This window comes from Archocentrus centrarchus, chromosome 17, assembly GCF_007364275.1.
Source record: "Archocentrus centrarchus isolate MPI-CPG fArcCen1 chromosome 17, fArcCen1, whole genome shotgun sequence".
Lineage (NCBI taxonomy): Eukaryota > Metazoa > Chordata > Actinopteri > Cichliformes > Cichlidae > Archocentrus > Archocentrus centrarchus.
Genome location: NC_044362.1, coordinates 13971463 through 13990348, shown reverse-complemented (window position 1 = coordinate 13990348; position 18886 = coordinate 13971463). Strand labels below are relative to the sequence as shown.

The 18886-nt window shown below is 41.6% G+C and overlaps 3 protein-coding genes across 5 annotated transcripts; all 3 read left to right on the top strand.

Moving 5' to 3' along the window:
- The first annotated feature begins 612 nt into the window (after positions 1 to 612).
- Positions 613 to 4878, top strand: uqcr11 (ubiquinol-cytochrome c reductase, complex III subunit XI). The gene is made up of 3 exons (XM_030752192.1): positions 613 to 751; positions 2232 to 2362; positions 4563 to 4878. Exons 1-2 carry the CDS (start codon positions 618 to 620, stop codon positions 2350 to 2352), a joined length of 255 nt encoding a protein of 84 aa, XP_030608052.1. The 5' UTR covers positions 613 to 617; the 3' UTR covers positions 2353 to 2362; positions 4563 to 4878.
- A 695-nt stretch (positions 4879 to 5573) lies between these two features.
- Positions 5574 to 12457, top strand: mbd3a (methyl-CpG binding domain protein 3a). Of its 2 annotated transcripts, XM_030752117.1 has the most exons (7): positions 5574 to 5775; positions 7467 to 7623; positions 8700 to 8837; positions 9030 to 9120; positions 9240 to 9417; positions 11495 to 11650; positions 11780 to 12457. In XM_030752117.1, exons 1-6 carry the CDS (start codon positions 5762 to 5764, stop codon positions 11643 to 11645), a joined length of 729 nt encoding a protein of 242 aa, XP_030607977.1. In that variant the 5' UTR covers positions 5574 to 5761; the 3' UTR covers positions 11646 to 11650; positions 11780 to 12457. The 2 variants fall into 2 exon arrangements, with proteins under 2 accessions (XP_030607977.1, XP_030607976.1); XM_030752116.1 differs by having other exon boundaries at positions 11495 to 12457.
- A 1044-nt stretch (positions 12458 to 13501) lies between these two features.
- Positions 13502 to 18240, top strand: LOC115796194 (RNA-binding protein MEX3B). Of its 2 annotated transcripts, none has more exons than XM_030752486.1 (4): positions 13502 to 13867; positions 14390 to 14960; positions 16684 to 16925; positions 17026 to 18240. In XM_030752486.1, the coding sequence occupies exons 2-4, from the start codon at positions 14453 to 14455 to the stop codon at positions 18238 to 18240; spliced, it is 1965 nt and encodes a 654-aa protein (XP_030608346.1). In that variant the 5' UTR covers positions 13502 to 13867; positions 14390 to 14452. The 2 variants fall into 2 exon arrangements, with proteins under 2 accessions (XP_030608346.1, XP_030608345.1); XM_030752485.1 differs by having other exon boundaries at positions 14387 to 14960.
- Positions 18241 to 18886: the final 646 nt, after the last annotated feature.

Below are 18886 nucleotides of genomic sequence, written 5' to 3'. Positions count from 1 at the left end.
AGAAAGTAAACTTTTTAACAATATAGCATAGCACTGACAGGCAGCAGTGTATATTTTAGCTACCTGTGGCTAAAGTTGCTGCTAGCTAGCTTACTTTCCAATCGGAGACTGTTTCTTTTATACACGGTTACAGAACGGTAAATTGACAATGATGGATAACGGTACCACGGCTAACTAACACGTAAATACTGTTATTATTAACCTTACCTTTCACTATATCATAAAGATGATGAGCATCCTTGAATTTTCCGGACAAGTCTCTGAGGTGAAATGACACCGGAAGTAAAGATACCCTGCATCGAGTCAGAACGGAAGTTGCCTGACGTAATTGTGAAAAGCGTCTATTTGTCTGTGCAACGTAGTACAATGCAAGCTAAAAAAACAAAACAAAACAAAAAACCCCGCAAATAAACAACTTTTCTTTGGAAACACCATATGAAAAACGCAAAAAAAAAAAAATTGTGAAATACTGCAATTTAAGCTTGGTTTCGCAACATAAAATCATGCTCCGTTTTGTTAATTTAAAAAAAAATGTTTTGTTTGTTTTCTTCATCCTTCAATATTAAAAGCTTTTAATTTTAAAGCAAACCGAAGTACCGGTTGCGCGTGCGCACTAGATGTGGGCTGCCAAAGAAACTCGGAAGTTCTTCCAGTCTTATAAAGCTGCACGTCCTGTGTTAGGAGGACAAAATTCAGCTAAAATGATCAGTAAAGTAATCGGTCAGAAATATGTGGCCATTGCCAAGTCATGGTAAGACGTTTTTACGTTGCGATTATGGGGACAAACGGGAAGAAATCGGACTTGGTTAAAAGAAACGTGATGTGTCCTTAGCCAGCATTAGCCTAGCCGAGGTCATGGTCGTAGGGACATGCCGACTTTAGACTGTTAAACGTGTTGTGATTTGTATGTATAAAAGAGAGTGTGCTTTATCTTTTCTTTATTAACTCCGGCTTTCTGCCTGATAACGTAGCAAGACTAGGAGCTGCTCTTCTAGAGACATCGCGCTCCCTGGCTAAGCCATCTTATCTTAGGTGTTTGATTTGGTTAATAAATGGGGTCTAAAGGTGGATGTTGGAGTCATCTCTTTGGTTCCTGGTGTCGGATTTGCGACAACCTAAGTATGTGAGATGGAAAAAACAATCAAACTTAAATGATTTTATCTTTTAAACCGCAAAGCAAATCTCATCTTTTTTTAGATGGTGTACGAAACGAGTATCCAGAGTGAAGTTCACTCATATTTGGCATCAGGCATAACTCATCCTGGCTTTGCACTTCTTTTTATATAATTAATATTTCCTAACTGATTGCAGTGTGACCTGCTGATACGGATTTTCTTTTTAAGAACTATAACTGACACCTTATACAAATAAAAATGAACTTTTCCTTTAGTGCAAAATATTATTTTAATAACAGAAATTATTAAACTTCACAATTCTTTCCAAACTGCATGAAGTCTCTCATTGCTTTGCAACTAGAATGAGGTACAAATAATGAACTGAAAATGAGTTGCTGTACACCCACCTTTACCTGGTGTATTTTACCTTAGCAAACAAAAGCAGGTGCAACAGCTTTATATAACAAAACAAGTGTCAGTTCCTTTCATCATTTTCCACTGTATGTTTATAACTTCACCAGACATCGACCTTTTTCTCTTCTTCACCCATCTCCATAATTTTCCTCATAACTGCTTTGATCCTTTGCTCATACCGAGGCTCACAGTGAGGCTACTGGTTCTGACCTATGGATAGCTTTGGCTTTGGCCACTTTTCCTATTTCAGCTTCTTTAAAATGTCCATGTTTAAATATTTCATTAGATTTGTTGTTAGGAAGGTTTTCACACTGGTCCCCTCGCAGGTTACTCTGGCAACCTTTGTGTCTTCACGCACTTCCATACTAACAACCTTGCATGTGGATGGGAGTGTATGTACAACTATTTGCCTTCGTTGCTGCTCATGTGTTACACATGCATGAAATGGGCCCACTCGCAGTCAGTCATATTGGAGGCTGACCAGCCAGTCAGTCCCTGGCCAGGCACTTGGTGCATCTCTACTGTTTAACATTTATTATACCAAGTACTATTTTTCAGATTTTTGTGTTGATTTCCTAAAATACTAATCCACTGAAATGAATATTTGGTTTTACCTGGTATTTCGCCGTTCAGTTTCATCAAGTCGATGTTGACATTAACAGAAAGAAAAGTGGACAAATTTTCACTGTTTTCTCTCCACAGGCTCCCAACTATGGCAGTATGGGGCACAACTGGAGGCGTAGCTCTGGTGTACTTCACAGACTGGCGATTGGTTTTGGACTATGTTCCCTACATCAATGGCAAATTCAAGAAGGATGAATAATGTCTGTCAGGTTAGTCCATTTAACGGGAAAGGGACAGAGTCAATCAAGAGATTATCATGTATAGTTGAATAATAAATAATCATTTCACTAGCAGGGACCACATCCTCAATTAGATTGACAGTGCTTCTTGAAAGAGAATGGCAGATGGAGTAAAAGTAGAGCTAGGCCCGAGACTGCGGTTTGGGGAAAGTGAGGATTGGCGGCGGCGTCTGGGGATGGGTAGATCTCCGAAGAAGGCATCCCCCAGAAGCAGTGATGGCTGAGCCTTATGAAGATCTTGAACATTGTTGCAAATATATAACTGGCATGCTTGCAATGACCAGTGGCCTGTGACCTTGACTATGTGGTCAGGGATGCCTTTACGTGAAGCTGTCATAGCGGCATGAAAATGAGAGCAAACAGCCTATTATGCAAGAAAGCATATAAAGTCACATAATCAAAAGGGGCGTGTAGGAGGTGTGGTCCTGCTCCTGAAATTCAGATAAATTATCTCCAGTTCTGCAAGTTTATTGCTGCCTTTTGCACAAATATGTAACCAGGCTACTCAGTACCAGCTTTGCTTTGAACTTGTTTGAACAAGCAAGACTCATTCCTCACATGCTGCAGTATTGTGTAAAACAAAGTGTTTTCAGCTATCTTTAACAGTCAGTACACATACAGAACTTTATTTTTACAAAACAAACAGGTTTCAGAAATAATTTAATTAAAAAAATTTTTTTTTTATTCTTACCATCTTTTGGGAGGATACTTCGAACTGTTAAAGTCAAGCTTTGTTTTTCAGTAATTATTCTTGACAACGCAGCAACTGATTGAAGTCCAGTTTTCAGAGGGATGTATATGATTCTAAAGAAACACGCTGCAGTCTAGTTTGTTTGGGCCACCAGTCGAGCCTTTCAGCACATTCAGTTTTTCTATCAAAAAGGTTTTAGTCACGCAAAATGAGTTAATTGAGATTTTATTTACCAAAGCATAACATACATTTTTGTTCATCAAGTGCTAGATTTCAGCCACATACAATAACACAGACTTATTTCTTGTATTGTATACAGCCCAATAATGAGTAACCACTTCCCCAAATCAAATTCTGAGCCTAGAAAAACCATGATATTACATGTTTGTTGGGCATAGATTATTTTTCCCCCTCTTTACTGTCATGACACACAGGCTGTCTACATAGTGGTGATAGTCATGCCTCAGTCCAGAGGTAACAAGCTGGAGGGAGCCCCTGTTTTTTCACAAATAGACTCTGTTAATAAGTATTGCCTGAATGGCTCAACCTAACACAAAGGGCACACTGCAATAATATAAATATATAATATACTTTTATTAAAAGTAAAAATGGCCAAAGTTGGAGCTGAGATTGAGAAGTGTGTAAAGCAGTTTCTACAGTTCAGTAGATATTAAGGAAACAATGAAACACTTTGTCACGATGAGCTCTGTCTTTATCTGAGTGCTTGCCGTAATAATGTGAAGACTGAAATGTGAGATGTCATCTGACACAAAGCTGCCAAGGGGTCTTTTGGTTTCATTTATTCTCAGTTACAAAGTGGACATTCAGAAAGGCACTGAACAAATTCAGGAGCTCGTTATGCTCAGTCACTGGAAAATGGTAGCCATAAAAAAGAGTTTCTGGTCTGATCAAATTAAAGAGTTTTAGCCGGAATGTTAAGTACTACAGCTCTAGAAAAAATGGGTACATTTCATCAGCTTGCTAATAGAAATTATTGATGATTGTGACAACATGTTTGCTGAGAGCTTTTATTTCACTTTTTTCTGTTTATTTTTGTTCCCCCTTTGTGTGTGTGTTTTCTTTGTGCTATTTTTTTTTGTCATATTTTATTTTATTGAGCTAAGTTTTATTTAAGCTGTGCTGTCATGTGTTTTGATGTGTTTAAAAGTTTTGGAATAAATAAAGTATATATTAAATTAAACTGGACAGTTCAGAGATGACACAAGACCAGGATTAAGGAAAGTGGCCTGTTTTGAGTCTGTATGTAGCAGCTCCTAATGAAAAGACTGTGACCACAGGAAATTTCAAACTCATAGGCATTTGTTTAAGGTGCTTAACATTGAATCAGGCCATGGACAGGGCTGGATGTTGATTGAATTTTGGATGATACATTTTTTTTTCCTACGGAGCGCACTGAGCATCCAACTTTGATCATTTCTTGAACACATTATAACACATGTACCCCCCTCCCTCCCTCAGGTCAGCGCTGTTTTTTGTTGTTACGCGAGGACCTACAGAATGACCACAGTGCTGCAGCCGGGACCTTCCACTGCACTGCAGGCCACCAGAGCCCATCATCTTCACCCTGCAGCTCATTCAGCATTGAACTGTTCACTACCAACATGCCACAAAATGATCTTTGGGCATTTCAGTGTTCTGCCAGTGAAAACACGAGCGGACGCTTTTCTTTTCTTTTCCTGTTCAGTTTCAGGACGGGTATTTATTGTAATCATCTGTGCTCTGTGGGTTTGATTCTTGATGTTTGTGAGAAGAAGTAAAGTGTGTGATTAAATTATGGCTGTTTATGTATTTATTTATTTTTACTTGCACATGGTTAAGCGTTGTGTTCCTGCTTAAGTTAAATGTGCATATGTGCATGTAGCAAATTTGCTTGTCCCGAAAGGCCATAACTGCTCACAATGAAAAATAGTGACAGTTTTAGTGTTAGCAAACTATAAAAGTTTTGATTTAAGATAATGGAACTATTTCTTCCATCTCATTATACAAACTGAAGGTTGCTGTGAAGCTGTAGGGTGACCAAAACCTCATCTGTAGTATAGTTGTAGAAAAATCTATGCACATACAAAGTGAATGGATGTTAGTAGGGAAATTTATGAGTACATTAGTATTCATACAAAGTATTCATGAAATATTTTGTTGACTAGCAAAAAAAACAAAAACCTGTTTGACTTGCACTGCATTTTAACCAGCTGGCCCATCTGCTCCAACATCAAAGTAGTGTATTTATATGATTATTGGGCTTTAAATATAGTTTGATTATTCAGGCTCAGAAGTGACTAAAATAAGATATACAATTAAAGTACCATTGTTTATCTAAAATGCAGTTTTGAGCACTCATGAACACAATGAAAACATTCAAGTGTAACGGTAGACTTGGTTATTTCCCGCCTCTGACACAGACCACGTGAGATCTTTGTATGTGTGTGAGTTTCACTTTCGGACTAGTTTACAGCGGCGTGGCGCATGTATTACAGAGCTCATTAACTGATCTGGCGGAGTGATCTTACACATGTAAAGGTCCCGAGGTGACACAGACAGCGGGCACCGACAGCTAGCACACAAAATTCATGCCTGCAGTAATAATAATTATCAGGTAGCGGGCTACTTGTCGTTTTTTAGCCATATACACGGGCGGACACATCGAGACAGCCGGGACCATGGAAAGAAAAAGGTAGGATTTTTAAAATTTTTTATTTTTATTTTAATGTGTAGTCGAGTGAGTTGTAATAATGAGGAAATGCACGCACACAAGCATGCATACATCCGTGAAGCACTTTAGAAACATTCGTCAGTAAATGAACAAGTCCGACTGGAGGAGAGGGGAGTTAATTTGTTTATTTGGAACATTGCTGTTGTAGATAAACACAATCCTTAAAGCGCGTTGAGTTCGTTACGTTTGAAAACTTGTAGCTTCGAGCAACAATTGACACGCTAGTTGCGACGACTTTGACGTCCCGGTGCTGCTAGCTTGATTAGCTAGCTAAGTTTCATTGTTTACACATGCTTGAGTTGCGGTGCGCAGGCCCGGCACCGCGTCGGCGGCGCGAGCGCTTCTAACTTGAGGACAGCCTCATGTGGGGTTCGCCATGAGAGTACTTCCGACACGCTTCAGTTAGAGGAGACAAAAACATCCACGTGGGTGTTTTTACTTTCTGGTGATCAAACCGGCTTTAACGGCTGCAGATGTGCTTGTTTGGCGACTCTTGACTCGTCTTAGCACACCTGTTGTGGTGTCATGCTCAAAAAGTGATGGCCGAAGGTTTTTATGTCTAATCTCCTTGTTTATTTTGGTAAATAGGCTGTAGTCACCAGCATTTATAGACGTCTTATATAAATAAATTCACTGAGTCTGCATTACTGTGCTCTCTACATTATAATCAGTCCAGTCCTTTTTGCGCAATTTCTGCTGCTTTCTTTTATTATTCTTAATTTTTATTATCAATTAAACTTTTTATTAAAGTTAAAAGTCACTGATTGCAGCTTCTACATTTTGACAAATGTTTTTGGGTTTTTTTTTGCTGGCTCAAAATGGCTTGATATCATTCATGAGAGATGGTTAACAACAAAGTATTTAAATCCCTTTTTTGCAGATGATTACTAATGTCTAGTAAGCTATTAAAAAAAATACCTATACATTGTTTCCCTTTCTAGTAGTGTAAAGGAATATTAGTGCACATAATAAACCTTTCATTTATAAAACAAATAATGAACACCCTAACATGTCTTAAGAAAAATAAGTGCCAGTTCAGTAGGTTTCCCATATTGTAAAGAAATGCTGCTGTAGTAAATCAAATAAAGCTGTCAGCACAGCCCTCTGGGCTTACAGGAGAAATAAACACAATTTCTGTGAAGTCTGGCAGCTCATTACCCAGACTGTCCTGTAAATAAAAAGAAGACATTTTCGTTTTTTTCACAAAACATGTTTTTCTTTTTTACTCTAGATTCAGTGATAAATAGTGTGTGTGTGTGTGTGTGTGTGTGTGTGTGTGGGAGGGGGTGCAGAAACATTTTCATTATTGAATGGCTACAAACAATAAAATGTGCCATTTGATGGTTTATCTTTTACTTAATATGGTGATTTTTCGGTTAAACATAATAAATTGAGCAGCATACGTTGAGCAGTTTAGTTTTGGCATGTTTTATTTTGTTGAGCTATTCTATGCTATTTAAGCTATTTTGTTGTAGGTTGTGTTTAATGTTGTGGCTGCTCTAACACAGGAATTCCGTAGTTTTTGGGATAAAGTGTGTCTTGTCTTATCTTGAAAAATTGTACCTAGTGTAAGTGGAATCGATGTATCAAAAATGTTCAATCAATCCCTGGTGGATGCTTGTTTTGATGGGTTTTTCTGTTTTTCTCTCTAGCCTGCCTGTTAAGCGTATTCTCAACAAGCCCCAGATATTCCGCGGTAGCCCTCATACTGATGTGAATGCCAGCCACCCCCGGGCTGGACAGTCACTCCTGACCAAAGGGCACCGCAGCAGGCACAAGCATCTCTATGACGTCAGCCATCAAATAAGGGTGAGACAGTTTGGTTTTTGGTGTTTTTTATGGTTTAAAAAATTACCTTTAAATTTACATTATGCCTCTCCAGATATTTTTGGATACTACAAAATTAGTATTTAAAGTCTGTCATGTGAATAAATGGTAGTCATGTCTCGTAAACCACTGTAAGTAGAATTTTAATTCTTTGTGAGTACAGTTAAGACTAATTTTGGTCCCGAGTCTGCTTCAGTTTTATGCTTTAGATGCTGCAAAAATCCATCCACAACTTCACCCAGAAGTTGCCATTTCATTGGACCCCAAAGCATAGTATTTAGCTATAAACATTATAACCAAAAGCACGGCTTAGGTCACATTTTTCTTCCATACTGTCTCCCTTAGGCCTTGTAGCAAACTGTGGTTAAAATTTCATAACACTCACAGGACCTGGTTGCATTGAAGCCATGACAGATGAATTACAGTAAAAACATTTTCTTATTTAAACTCTGGATTCTGAGTCACTCACTTGTTCACTTATTTGGCTTCATAATGAACAATTGATAGTTTTCTCTAATGATTTAAAACTTAAGATTCCTAACATGAATAGATGCACATTCTATACGATTTGAACACTAAATGTGCTGTACTAGGTCTCAAATAAGGAGTGATTTTGGATGGTAGATTATTAACTGTTGGCATCTATAGTTAGCTCATAGTTGCTACAGACTGCATTGTTGTCCTTTACCAGCAAACCTCCCCCACAGATGGGGTTTTATGATTGACCGTTGACTGTGCTGCAAGTGGTAAACCTTGTAACATGAACATCATTACAACTTTTTATCTCTGCTGTTAAACTGAAGGAGAGATGTTTTCCTTATAATTATTTATTGCATTTGTTTTCATGCCACATTGTGTCATAGAGATCACTTCACTGCCTTGTAATGTTTTAACAGCTCCTTCACAATAAAATGCGGGATGCAGCAGTCACTGCTATTCAAGACTGACAGCAGTAAAAATAAAGCAGTAGTGTAACTGTTTAGGCTTTAATGGTGGATTTTCAAAAGTCTCATATGGTAGAAAACTGATGAAAAGCTGTTACATTGTCTCCCTTAAAGGCCAAGCCTGATTTAAACACAACACTACCAGTTCGACAGACAGCTTCCATCTTCAAACAGCCAGTGACCAAAGTAACAAATCACCCCAACAACAAGGTGAAGACAGACCCTCAGAAGGCTGTGGAACAGCCAAAACAAGTAAGTCAGAGAGCAGAAAAAATGGTTTCAGGTCTCTTCTGTAAGTTTTTCTTTTTTTTTTTTTTCTTTTTCTGATGGTGATTTCAATTTTGTTTTGTGTGTGTGAGAGGGAGTGAAATATACAGTTTTGGAAGAATTGTACCTAAAAACTTTAAAAAATCCTCCTCATCTTTACTTTGCTTCACTCTTTAGCTGTTCTGGGAGAGGAAATTGAGCGGGTTAAATGCATTCGATATAGCAGAAGAGCTGGTCAAAACTATGGATCTTCCCAAAGGCTTGCAGGGTGAGGTTAGCCTAAGAACTTGTCACATATACAATACCAATCAAATGTTTGGCTGGTACTGTGATTTAAACAAACAAACAAAAAAATTTTGCAAGGTTGACCCAATTTTCTCTCCTTAGCGGTGGGGCCTGCATGTTCAGACAAAACGCTGCTGTCTGCAATCGCCAGCGCCCTGCACACCAGCCCAGCGCCCATCACTGGGCAGCTCACTGCTGCAGTGGAGAAAAATCCTGGAGTCTGGCTCAACACCACACAGCCTCTCTGCAAAGCCTTTGTAGTGACTGATGATGATATCAGGTGAGAGGTTCACATATTTAATATGAAGGAGCTCTGGTTTCCTCACTGTAGGATTGACTGTTATTAATTATTAATACATGGGAAACTGATAAAAGCACGAGTTCGCTGCTGGTGGCTCTTTCTGTGCTTCCTTTTAAGGTGTCAAATGTAAATCAAGTGAACTCTAAAAGTGTAGTTCGACATGTTCCACAACTACCCAGCAGTAAGGGGGTGGGTTTTTTCCTCCTTAGATTAAGTAATATTGGGCACGTGCTGCTGTTTTCAACAATCAGTGACTTCTGTTCTCATGAAGAGTACTTCAGCACAGGTATTCCGTATAATTGAAGTGTCAAGTACTTATAAAACTCTACATGATGAACCAATGATTTGGATGTTTATTTGTTTTTGTTTTTTGTAAAAAAGAGGAAAAGGGGAAAAAGTCTTCCATGTTTTTTAAAAAGAAAAAAGAATTATTGAGGAATTGGGCATGTTTTCCTGCTGTAACTATTAAGGGGCATCTACACTGGGAGTAATGCGCTTGTTGGACATCTCTTTGACACTGATAGTTTGTTCCTTGTGGATACGCCAGGCTCTGGTTGCCTAGGTGACCTTCTAATGTTTTTACTATCCTGTCACATGTAAATCAATAATATTCTTCACTTTCATATGTTATTGCTTCAATCACCTCAAAGTCCAGTTTATTTTAGGACCCACCCAGTTTACATTATCATTTTGTTTTTGTTTTTTTTGCCTATAGTTGTTTACCGAATGTCATTGACTTTCTGTGGACTCTGCGTTGCTACAAATCACTTCCTAAGTGGATGCAGGTTTAAGCAGCATATCGTCAATAAGCAAAGACACCTGACCTGTTTAAAGTATGAAGTGAAATTAAAATAGGGCCATTAAGCAAGCTGCAACATAGCCAGTTATAATTATTATTAAACTTTATTTAATCAGGAAGTGAAACTTGAGATAAAGAATCTCTTGTTGGCATGTCATGGACCCAGACAGGCAGCATTAACCTGGTATATATTTTTTTTGATGCCGGGAGAAACTGTCACTCCTAGTGGAAATGCAGACTCCACACAGAAGGGACTTGCCTGGGTTCAAACCCTGGACTCTAACATTAAAACCATTAAATAGGCTTTAAAATTGCACCATAATGTCACTGAGGACACTTACATCTAACCTAAATTTTATTTATTTATTTTTTTTAAAAAGCTGTCAGTAAACATGCAGACTGTGGTCTTGGTATTTACACTCAGTGTGAGCTGCACGTGGTAGCCGGTGGATTGAGCCGTGATTGCAGAAATTGCCAATTCCTGCGACGCAAATTTGTCAGTGTTGAGATTTACTTTGTTGCATTTCTCTGATGGTTTTGTAATGCATCATAAACTGCATTTATTAAGACAGATTATGACCCAAAATGAGCTGTAGTGTAGTGTTCATATGGTGAGCGCATTAGCCTCAGTCCTACATTAGTACACTGAATACATTTAGCTACACAAAGTTTTCATGCCCATAAGACATAATAAATATACTTTTGAAGCCTAAAGAGAGATCCCAGGCTACAGTTTTCTTCATAAAGAGCAAGGTGCAATTCAGATAAGAGGTTCTGCAGACATGTAACCACTAACAATATGATGATGACTCCTCTGACATTTTGGACATGTGACAATTATGTTGCCAGTGTAGGATCACATGAATAACACCCCAGTCACACAGGCCTAGAGACTGGTTTTCAACCATCTAGCAACCAGTTGTTGCTAGAGTTGAGTGGCAGCATGCTTTACACCACTGCATCCAACGCTTTGCATTGCACTCAGTGATGTAACGCAACTCAACCTCTGGAAGGTCTGAAAATGAGGAGTCACTCGAATTAACGTTAAAATGCTACAAACACAAATGATTTTCTGGACTGCAGTCAAAAAATCAGCAGGCTGGTCCTCTTAAGTTCACATGGTGGATTGAGGTTTACTGTGTGATGACCGCATGATCAGATGATATGCGCTTTCCTGCTCTGAGACTTGTTTTAGCTTTTGAATCATGAAAAACTTTGTCATTAATGAATTTGTGTGTCCTCGTCTGTGCCCCTCAGGAAGCAGGAGGACCTGGTGCAGAATGTGAGGAGGCGGCTTGAAGAAGCCCTTATGGCTGATATGATGGCTCACATAAAGGACACCGCTGCAGACATAGCAGCCGAGAAAGCAGAGGTGAAGGGTGAGCAGGCGGATAAGGAGGAATTATAGCCAAGGTATACAGAAAGGCAGTATAGCTGAATTTCTCTTGGTTCATCACTTACTACTTTTTTCTTTTTTCTTTTTTTTATAAACATGACCCACAGTACATTCCTAAGCAAGCAACTCTTCCATCTCTCCCACAGACTTGTTTGCGACAACTTTTGCTGGTAAAGTCTTAAATGCTCAAATTAACGGCTCCATGAAGGTTTGTATGCAGTTAAACTGAAGCAGACTTTATATGCAGACATTCTGCAGATTTTGCTAACCTAAACAAAGACTGTTGTCTTTAATATTTTTACATATGACAGTATAATCCTGAAAGGGTGCTCTGAGTTTTCATTTTTACCTCTACTAAAGTCCGGCAGCTGGTTATGGTGCTCTACACAATGCAGTGTTACATTTAGTTAACAGCTGTTTAAGCTCAGTGTTGAAAACGCAAACCTTTATGTATATGAGTGATGTGTGTTATGTTTTTAATTGGTTTAAAGAAGTGTTTTACTTCCTGCTGTTTTTTTTTTTTTTTTCTTTTTTCTAAATATTTTACTGACACTGTAAGTTACTGCATCATGTTTGGAGGCATAGAAATGCTGCAGTATTTTTACATGGCTGTCAATGACTATTACAGGTTCTATGGTTCAGACTGTTTTTTGTCACAATAACTTGAGTTTACATAGCTTTGAACATGAAGTCATGGTATTTGTATTTTCAGTGTTGTTTTGACAACTGCCATTGAGTTTCAGTAAAAGGTGTGTTCCCTCAGATAATTCAAACACACTGTTGATGTACTGTTTGTCAAATAAAAGCATCTCTTGTGCATCCTCCCCCCCCCCCTCTTTGAGTTTGTATTTATTCAAGTGTCTCTTAAAACAATACCTACATGCTCGAAAAGAGCAAAGCTTACCTCAAACTCAAGCCATTCCAAAGAAAAATAATCTCTCCAGCATAACCCGAGTCTATACCCCAGACCTCCTCCACTGCCTCACCTAGGAGGCATCCTTGTCAGATGCGCAAAGCACCTCAACTGGCTCCTTGCAGGGTGGAGGCGTAACAGCTCTACTCAATCCTTCCCGAATAACCGAGCAACCTTTTGGGCAGACAGTCCGTTGTAATACATGGAATGCATCTCCTACACTATTACAATGAATCATGGACTTAAAAAAAGGCATCCTGACATTTGGAGATAGTTTATCTTTAAAAATAGCACATGGAACAAATGACTATTAGTGCTACCTACAAGGAGACTAAAAACCTTCTCCCTGAACGGCTATGGAGCGGTCACTACATCTGTATAACCCTTCAGACTCAAATGAGAGTTGAATAGTCAAACCAGATTATATATATTTAGTACTAGGCATTTTTTTACTATAGTTTTTTTTTTTATAGACTTGATTTTTATTTTTTTAACTTTTTATTTTAGACTTAACAAATTTAGTTTCTGGCACAGCATAAGGTGCCTTAAACATTTCAATGCTTTGACATAGACCTATAGCACGTTTATGACTTTTGTTGTGTTTTTTTTAATATCCTAGAAAATAAATAGTGCATGAGCATCGCTCGGTGATGCTGTCAGACCACCCCAAACACCTCATTGGTAGCCATGATGAACACGCCCAACCATGGTCACATTTTTTGTTAACATAAATCAGTTCCTTTTAACAGTCGGGGTGCAAAAGCCTATACTGAAGAGAGGAGAGTGAACCAGTGCTGTGACAGACTCGGTGGGGGTGACAGTAGCCCTGGCTGCTGCATGTGGCCTTTGAACCCATTGTTGTGTCGCGGGTGACGTCAGTGCCGTGTGCGGGAGACGGAGCGGCGTGCGCCTGGCGAGACAAAGGCGGCGGACCGACCGGGGTCAGGCAGGAGTAGCAGCAGAGAACCGAGAGTCACTGGTTTTTTTTTTTTTTTTAAATAAACTAAAAGGTAACCGCTAACCTTGGACTTTAGCGGCGCTCTCCCTGACGCTGGGAGGAATGAAGAGGCAGTGACACCCCTGTGAAAATATCGTGAAGGCGTAAAAACAATGCCCTCTTTTCGTTTTTAAACGTTTTTTTTTTCTTCTTCTTCTCCTACGCCCCCCTTTCGGGTTGCTAGTTAGCCAGACCGCTAGCTCCTAGCTCTGCACAGCACAGTACAGCACAGCACAGCACAGGTCTCCTCCTTCAGTCTGCTCCACGTCTTTCCCTGAAGAACCGGGCTACGAGCGAAGAGGGGACCTTGTCGACAAAGGCTGGGTAAGTTCTCGTGGTTTCCTCACTTATTTAATTTTAAAAAACCAACACGACAGCTCGTGAATATGAGCACAAGTTCGACTGTCAGAACAGAGCTAAAAGCAGCTAACCGCGGCGCTCTCAAACAAAGAGGTCGGCAACGTGACTGAGTGCCGACTGTGTGGAGCTAGCCTGTTAGCTTTTGCTTCTTGGAGCTAACAACAGCTCATATGTCTTAATTTTATTTTTTTTAAATCTACATTTCAATTTGATCATTACGCACGGGACTGGCTGGAGTCAGCGCCCGAAAATACCTTATTTCGTTGTGTTAAAGCAGGCATGCTTTATCCTGACAAAAACAGCCTCCTGGATGGTCTCAGTTGTCAAACAGCAACAACAGACAAAGCAAGGCGCTCAAATCAATACTGTTAATGCGTGTTGTTGTTGTTGATCTGAGACTCCACGGTCCTCAGCTACATTTGTGTTTTGTGTGTAATATAGGGAAAAAACGCTTGATTTCTTGTTGTTTTCTTTGAATTGCAGCAGAGGGTGAGCTCACTCCCAACAAAACAAGCATCCGTGATCTGATGTGAGATCCACGGAAAGACTATGCCTAGTCCTTTATTTCACCCCGAGATTATGGACCACGACGTGGTGATTAGCAGCCAACACAACGGGGTCGGTCTGTCCAGGGAGACAGATCAGGAGTCCCGGGAAGAGGACCACCAAGAGGCGCTCCGCTTCGCGCTGGACCAGCTGTCACTAATGGCCCTGGAGAAGGTGGACTGTGGAGGTGGCGGTAGTGGAAGCAGCGGGCTTGTGGACAGCCTGGATGGGACCCAGGGTCCCGGACCCGAGAACTGCAACGGTGTGAGTGGAGGGGGTTTCGTGGATCTACAAATGCTGGACCATCCCAGTGGGTCCAGGGATTCTCCGACGTCCTGCTCTCCATCCCCGGAATATTACGGCTCAGGGGGATACCACATGGCTGGCTCGCACCCCATGGTCCACGGGGAACAAAGCTCCGTCCTCTGCAGCAGGAAAAGAAGCGTCAACATGACCGAGTGTGTGCCTGTCCCCAGCTCTGAGCATGTGGCTGAGATAGTAGGCAGACAAGGTAAGGATGTGCTGTTAATGTGTTTATGAGCAACTTGTTCAGGTAGCCTGCTTGTTCTTTGTTTGGGTGACTGCCTGGTGAGAGCTGAGTCTGTGAACTTTAGCTGTCTGAGCTTGAAACCGTGGTCCCGGGCTGCACTCCCCCTGTCCTGCTCTTTACTGGCAGCATAATGCGGATACTCAACTGAAATGACATGCCTGTAGTATTTATGTTGGCTTTAAAAAAAAAATCAGCATTTAGACAATGCCATGACAGATAGTGAAGGAGTGTGAGCGTGGTTGATGAGTAGGAGGGAGGGGGAGGGGAGGGAGAGGGTCAGACAAAGCGGCAGATTGTCGGGAGTCTGGACATGTCTAGCAGCCTGCACCAAACAAAGAAAATATCGCGAAATGTGCCGATTTTATATACCGCAGATAATAAGTGGCAGCTCCGATCACTGAACTCACACATTCACCTCACATATGCGTTTATGCTTTTGATTTATTTGCTTTGCAGAGCACATTTGAGATTGAAACAGGGCAGCAGGCGCACAAACACGGGACTGGGCGGTGTTACGCCCTGCACCCAGCTCTGTCTGCCGATGCTGCTGCTGCTTGCGTACGAGCCGCTACGTTTTATACGCGAGATTTTTTTGTTTTTGTTTGTTTTTCATTATTTCTATTCGGATATGCCCAGCAGTTGAAATTTACTCATGTTGTAGGTTTGTTTTTCCCGTCGCGCAGGCGGTAACGTTACGGCATTGTTCTCTTTGTTTGAAAAAGCCATGCTTTCTGCTTCCCAGAATGACATCACGCTCTGTGCGTCCTATTGGCCGCCGAGAATGAAGCGTCCGCATTTAAAGAAACAGAGTGCAATGTGGATGATGATGATGATGCTGCTGCTGCTGCTGGGAGGACACATGCAGTGCAGCAGTGGCTTAATGTGGAGGTCTTCATGAGTCTCTGCTGACTTTCCTGTCATTTTCATAAAGTAATCAGAGTAAGAAATCGTCATCTGCACTTTGAGCTGATGATAACTGAAGCGGCTGCTTGTTTATGTTAATGCTGTAGTTGCCAAATAATTAGGTACACTTACTGTAGTTTAGTGGGTCCTGAACTGTGGACATAGACCACTGCTGGGGGGGGGGGGACTGTGGATTATGTCAGAGTATGGTGCTATCCTTTTATTTAACTACAGTTCAGCTTGGACCCTTTTTAATTGTGTGTGTTTCTTTAGCTTCTGAGCCAGAATAGGTTTGAGGACCATTGCTGTATAGTCTTGCAGCTATTTTGATGGTTTTATGTTGTGAAAATGCTACATCTAGCTGCTCCCTTATTTACAAAGGGTCATCATAGCGGTTAGCTCTGCATGTTTGATGTGTCAGATTTTTACACTGGATGCCCTTCCTTACGCAACCATAAAAGATTTGTCTCCTTTTGGGATTAAACTGAAGGTTTTTTGTTTTACAGGCAAATGTATAAACCACAACACTATATACTGTCAGTTTTGTGTTGTTGAAAATATTTTTTGATATTTTAAGTTTGATGTTGAGGGTGTACTTTATGCCACTGCTGAGTTGCTTTGTAGAGACAGATGTTTCTGAAATAAATAAAATGGTGAGAGCAACTAAATGTTATAAACTTTACCAAGTGCAGCATTCATAATTGCCAGCAAAATCAGATTAATATATCTCATTAAAAAACAAACATTGCAATTGATGATTGTGTGCTTCTGAATTTTCCAGGGTGCAAGATCAAGGCCCTGCGTGCCAAAACAAACACTTATATAAAGACTCCAGTCCGAGGTGAGGATCCTGTCTTCATCGTGACAGGACGCAGGGAGGATGTGGAGATGGCAAAGCGTGAAATTGTGTCTGCAGCGGAGCACTTCTCTATGATCAGGGCGTCTCGCTGCAAAGCTGGAGGGCCTGGAGGAAGTGGCTCTCTACCCGGCCCACCAAACCTACCTGGACAGACAACCATACAGGTGTAGTACCCCTTCTGTGGTGCTGGGTCATGTGTTTTGCTTTTTTGTTTTGTTCTCCTTGAGAATCAGCTAATATATTTTTTTCTTATTATTGATCTAGGTGAGAGTGCCCTACAGAGTAGTTGGTTTAGTTGTTGGGCCAAAGGGGGCAACGATCAAGCGCATCCAACAGCAGACTCACACCTACATTGTGACACCCAGTCGAGAGAAAGACCCCGTGTTTGAGGTGACTGGGATGCCAGAAAATGTGGATAGAGCAAGAGAGGAGATCGAGACCCACATCACCCTGCGAACTGGAACCTTTGTAGACCTTCAGGGAGACAATGACTTCCACACTAATGGCACTGATGTCAGTCTAGAAGGCCTCAGCTCTCTGAGTGGGGGGCTGGGGGCATCTTTGTGGTCCAGGGCAACTAGTCACCATTCTGCCCCACCTCCTCAATCATCGTCCCCACCTACTGCTCTTTCCATGTCAGTGCACCACTCCTCTGGCAGGAAGATGTCCTCATCAATTACCTATCACACGCACAACGGCGGGATGAGCTCAGACAACTTCAGCACCACCCGGAAGGCCAATGAGGGAGGCAGCCCCACTAGTCCTTTTAGCACAAGCTCCAGTAGCGCTGGGGGATTCACTTTTGGGGGTGAATCTACCCCAGGACTGGCTTCCTCAGATGAACTGGGCTTTGAGTTCAGTGCTTCCAACATTTGGGCGCCTTTCGTCAACAGTGGAACAGGCAGTAAGACAGCCAGCTCCTCCCAGCAGCAGCCTCTGCGTCGCAACAGTAGTGGCCTCAGTGGTGGTGCCATCACTCCACGATTGTCTCCAACTCTGCCTCAGGACACGGGTGTAGTCCCTCTGGATCACCCGCTTGCCCGTCGTGCCCAGAGCGACCCCCTCAGCACTCTCTCCTGGCTACAGTCTGGCAGCGCAGGAGGTGGTTCCTTCTCTGGAGCATCCAGCTCCAGCTCCGGCGGCTCGTCAACTGGTTACTCCTCCTGTTCAGCCTCCTCCCTCCCCGGTGGGTCACCCACTGACTCAGAGGGAGGCAGCAGCGGTGTGGGCCTCACCTCTGGGATGCTGAGCCGACTGAAAGGCGGCTCCAGCTCTGGGGTTGCAGGTCTGGTTGGCGTCAGCCCAGGGCTCAACAGGGACTGCTTTGTGTGTTTTGAGAGCGAGGTGACAGCAGCCCTGGTGCCTTGCGGCCACAACCTGTTCTGCATGGAGTGTGCTGGGCAAATCTGCCAGTCAGCAGAGCCAGAATGCCCCGTCTGTCACACTCCTACCACACAGTGCATCCGCATCTTCTCGTAATGCCCTGGGCAAAGGGTGGGGTGGGGCTGGGGGGTAAAATTGTGAGCTGGGTTGGGACAGGAAGGGGTACTGGAGTGGGGCACCAGCTGTGGCAGAGACAATGGAAGGAGTCACACTAATAACCTTCTCACATACACAATGGACCATAATAAATGCATTAATAGAGATGATACTATAAGGATGTTGATTTATTGCTGATAACTGTCGATAAATGATGATGATAATAATTAATAGTGACTTATTTTCAGAGTGAAGTTAATTGAAACTGGTCTGCAGACAGTTGGAGCTCAGCCAGTCTCGGTGTTGAACTTACGGAAGGAAACTAGTGTCTTATCTCTCTTCAGGCCTTCATTTTGACCCAGAGCGGCCCGCGGGGCTGCCTGCTGGTCTGTCAACATTTCTTCATTCTGGCTTCTTCTTCAGATCTCTGCCTGCTTTCTCTCTCACAGCCTTTCCTTTTGACACTTTTGTACTTAACAGATATTTTTCAATGTCGGCGAGGCCTGCACTTTTCTACTCCCTAATTTTAAATGTTCACTACAGGGCGTCGCCTGGTTCCAACAAATCCCTTTCTCCTCTGCTCTCACTCATGCTGTTGTTTGTGGCACGAAGCAGCAAGGTTCCTCTTTTTTTTTTTTTTTTTTTT

Coding starts and splice junctions, on each gene's coding strand:
- LOC115796194 (XM_030752486.1), top strand. CDS start 14,453: ATGCCTAGTCCTTTATTTCACCCCGAGATTATGGACCACGACGTGGTG. Junction 14,961..16,683: donor TGAGATAGTAGGCAGACAAG/GTAAGGATGTGC, acceptor TGAATTTTCCAG/GGTGCAAGATCAAGGCCCTG. Junction 16,926..17,025: donor CTGGACAGACAACCATACAG/GTGTAGTACCCC, acceptor TTATTGATCTAG/GTGAGAGTGCCCTACAGAGT.
- uqcr11 (XM_030752192.1), top strand. CDS start 618: ATGTGGGCTGCCAAAGAAACTCGGAAGTTCTTCCAGTCTTATAAAGCT. Junction 752..2,231: donor GTGGCCATTGCCAAGTCATG/GTAAGACGTTTT, acceptor TTCTCTCCACAG/GCTCCCAACTATGGCAGTAT.
- mbd3a (XM_030752117.1), top strand. Junction 9,121..9,239: donor TCTTCCCAAAGGCTTGCAGG/GTGAGGTTAGCC, acceptor TTCTCTCCTTAG/CGGTGGGGCCTGCATGTTCA. Junction 9,418..11,494: donor GTGACTGATGATGATATCAG/GTGAGAGGTTCA, acceptor TGTGCCCCTCAG/GAAGCAGGAGGACCTGGTGC.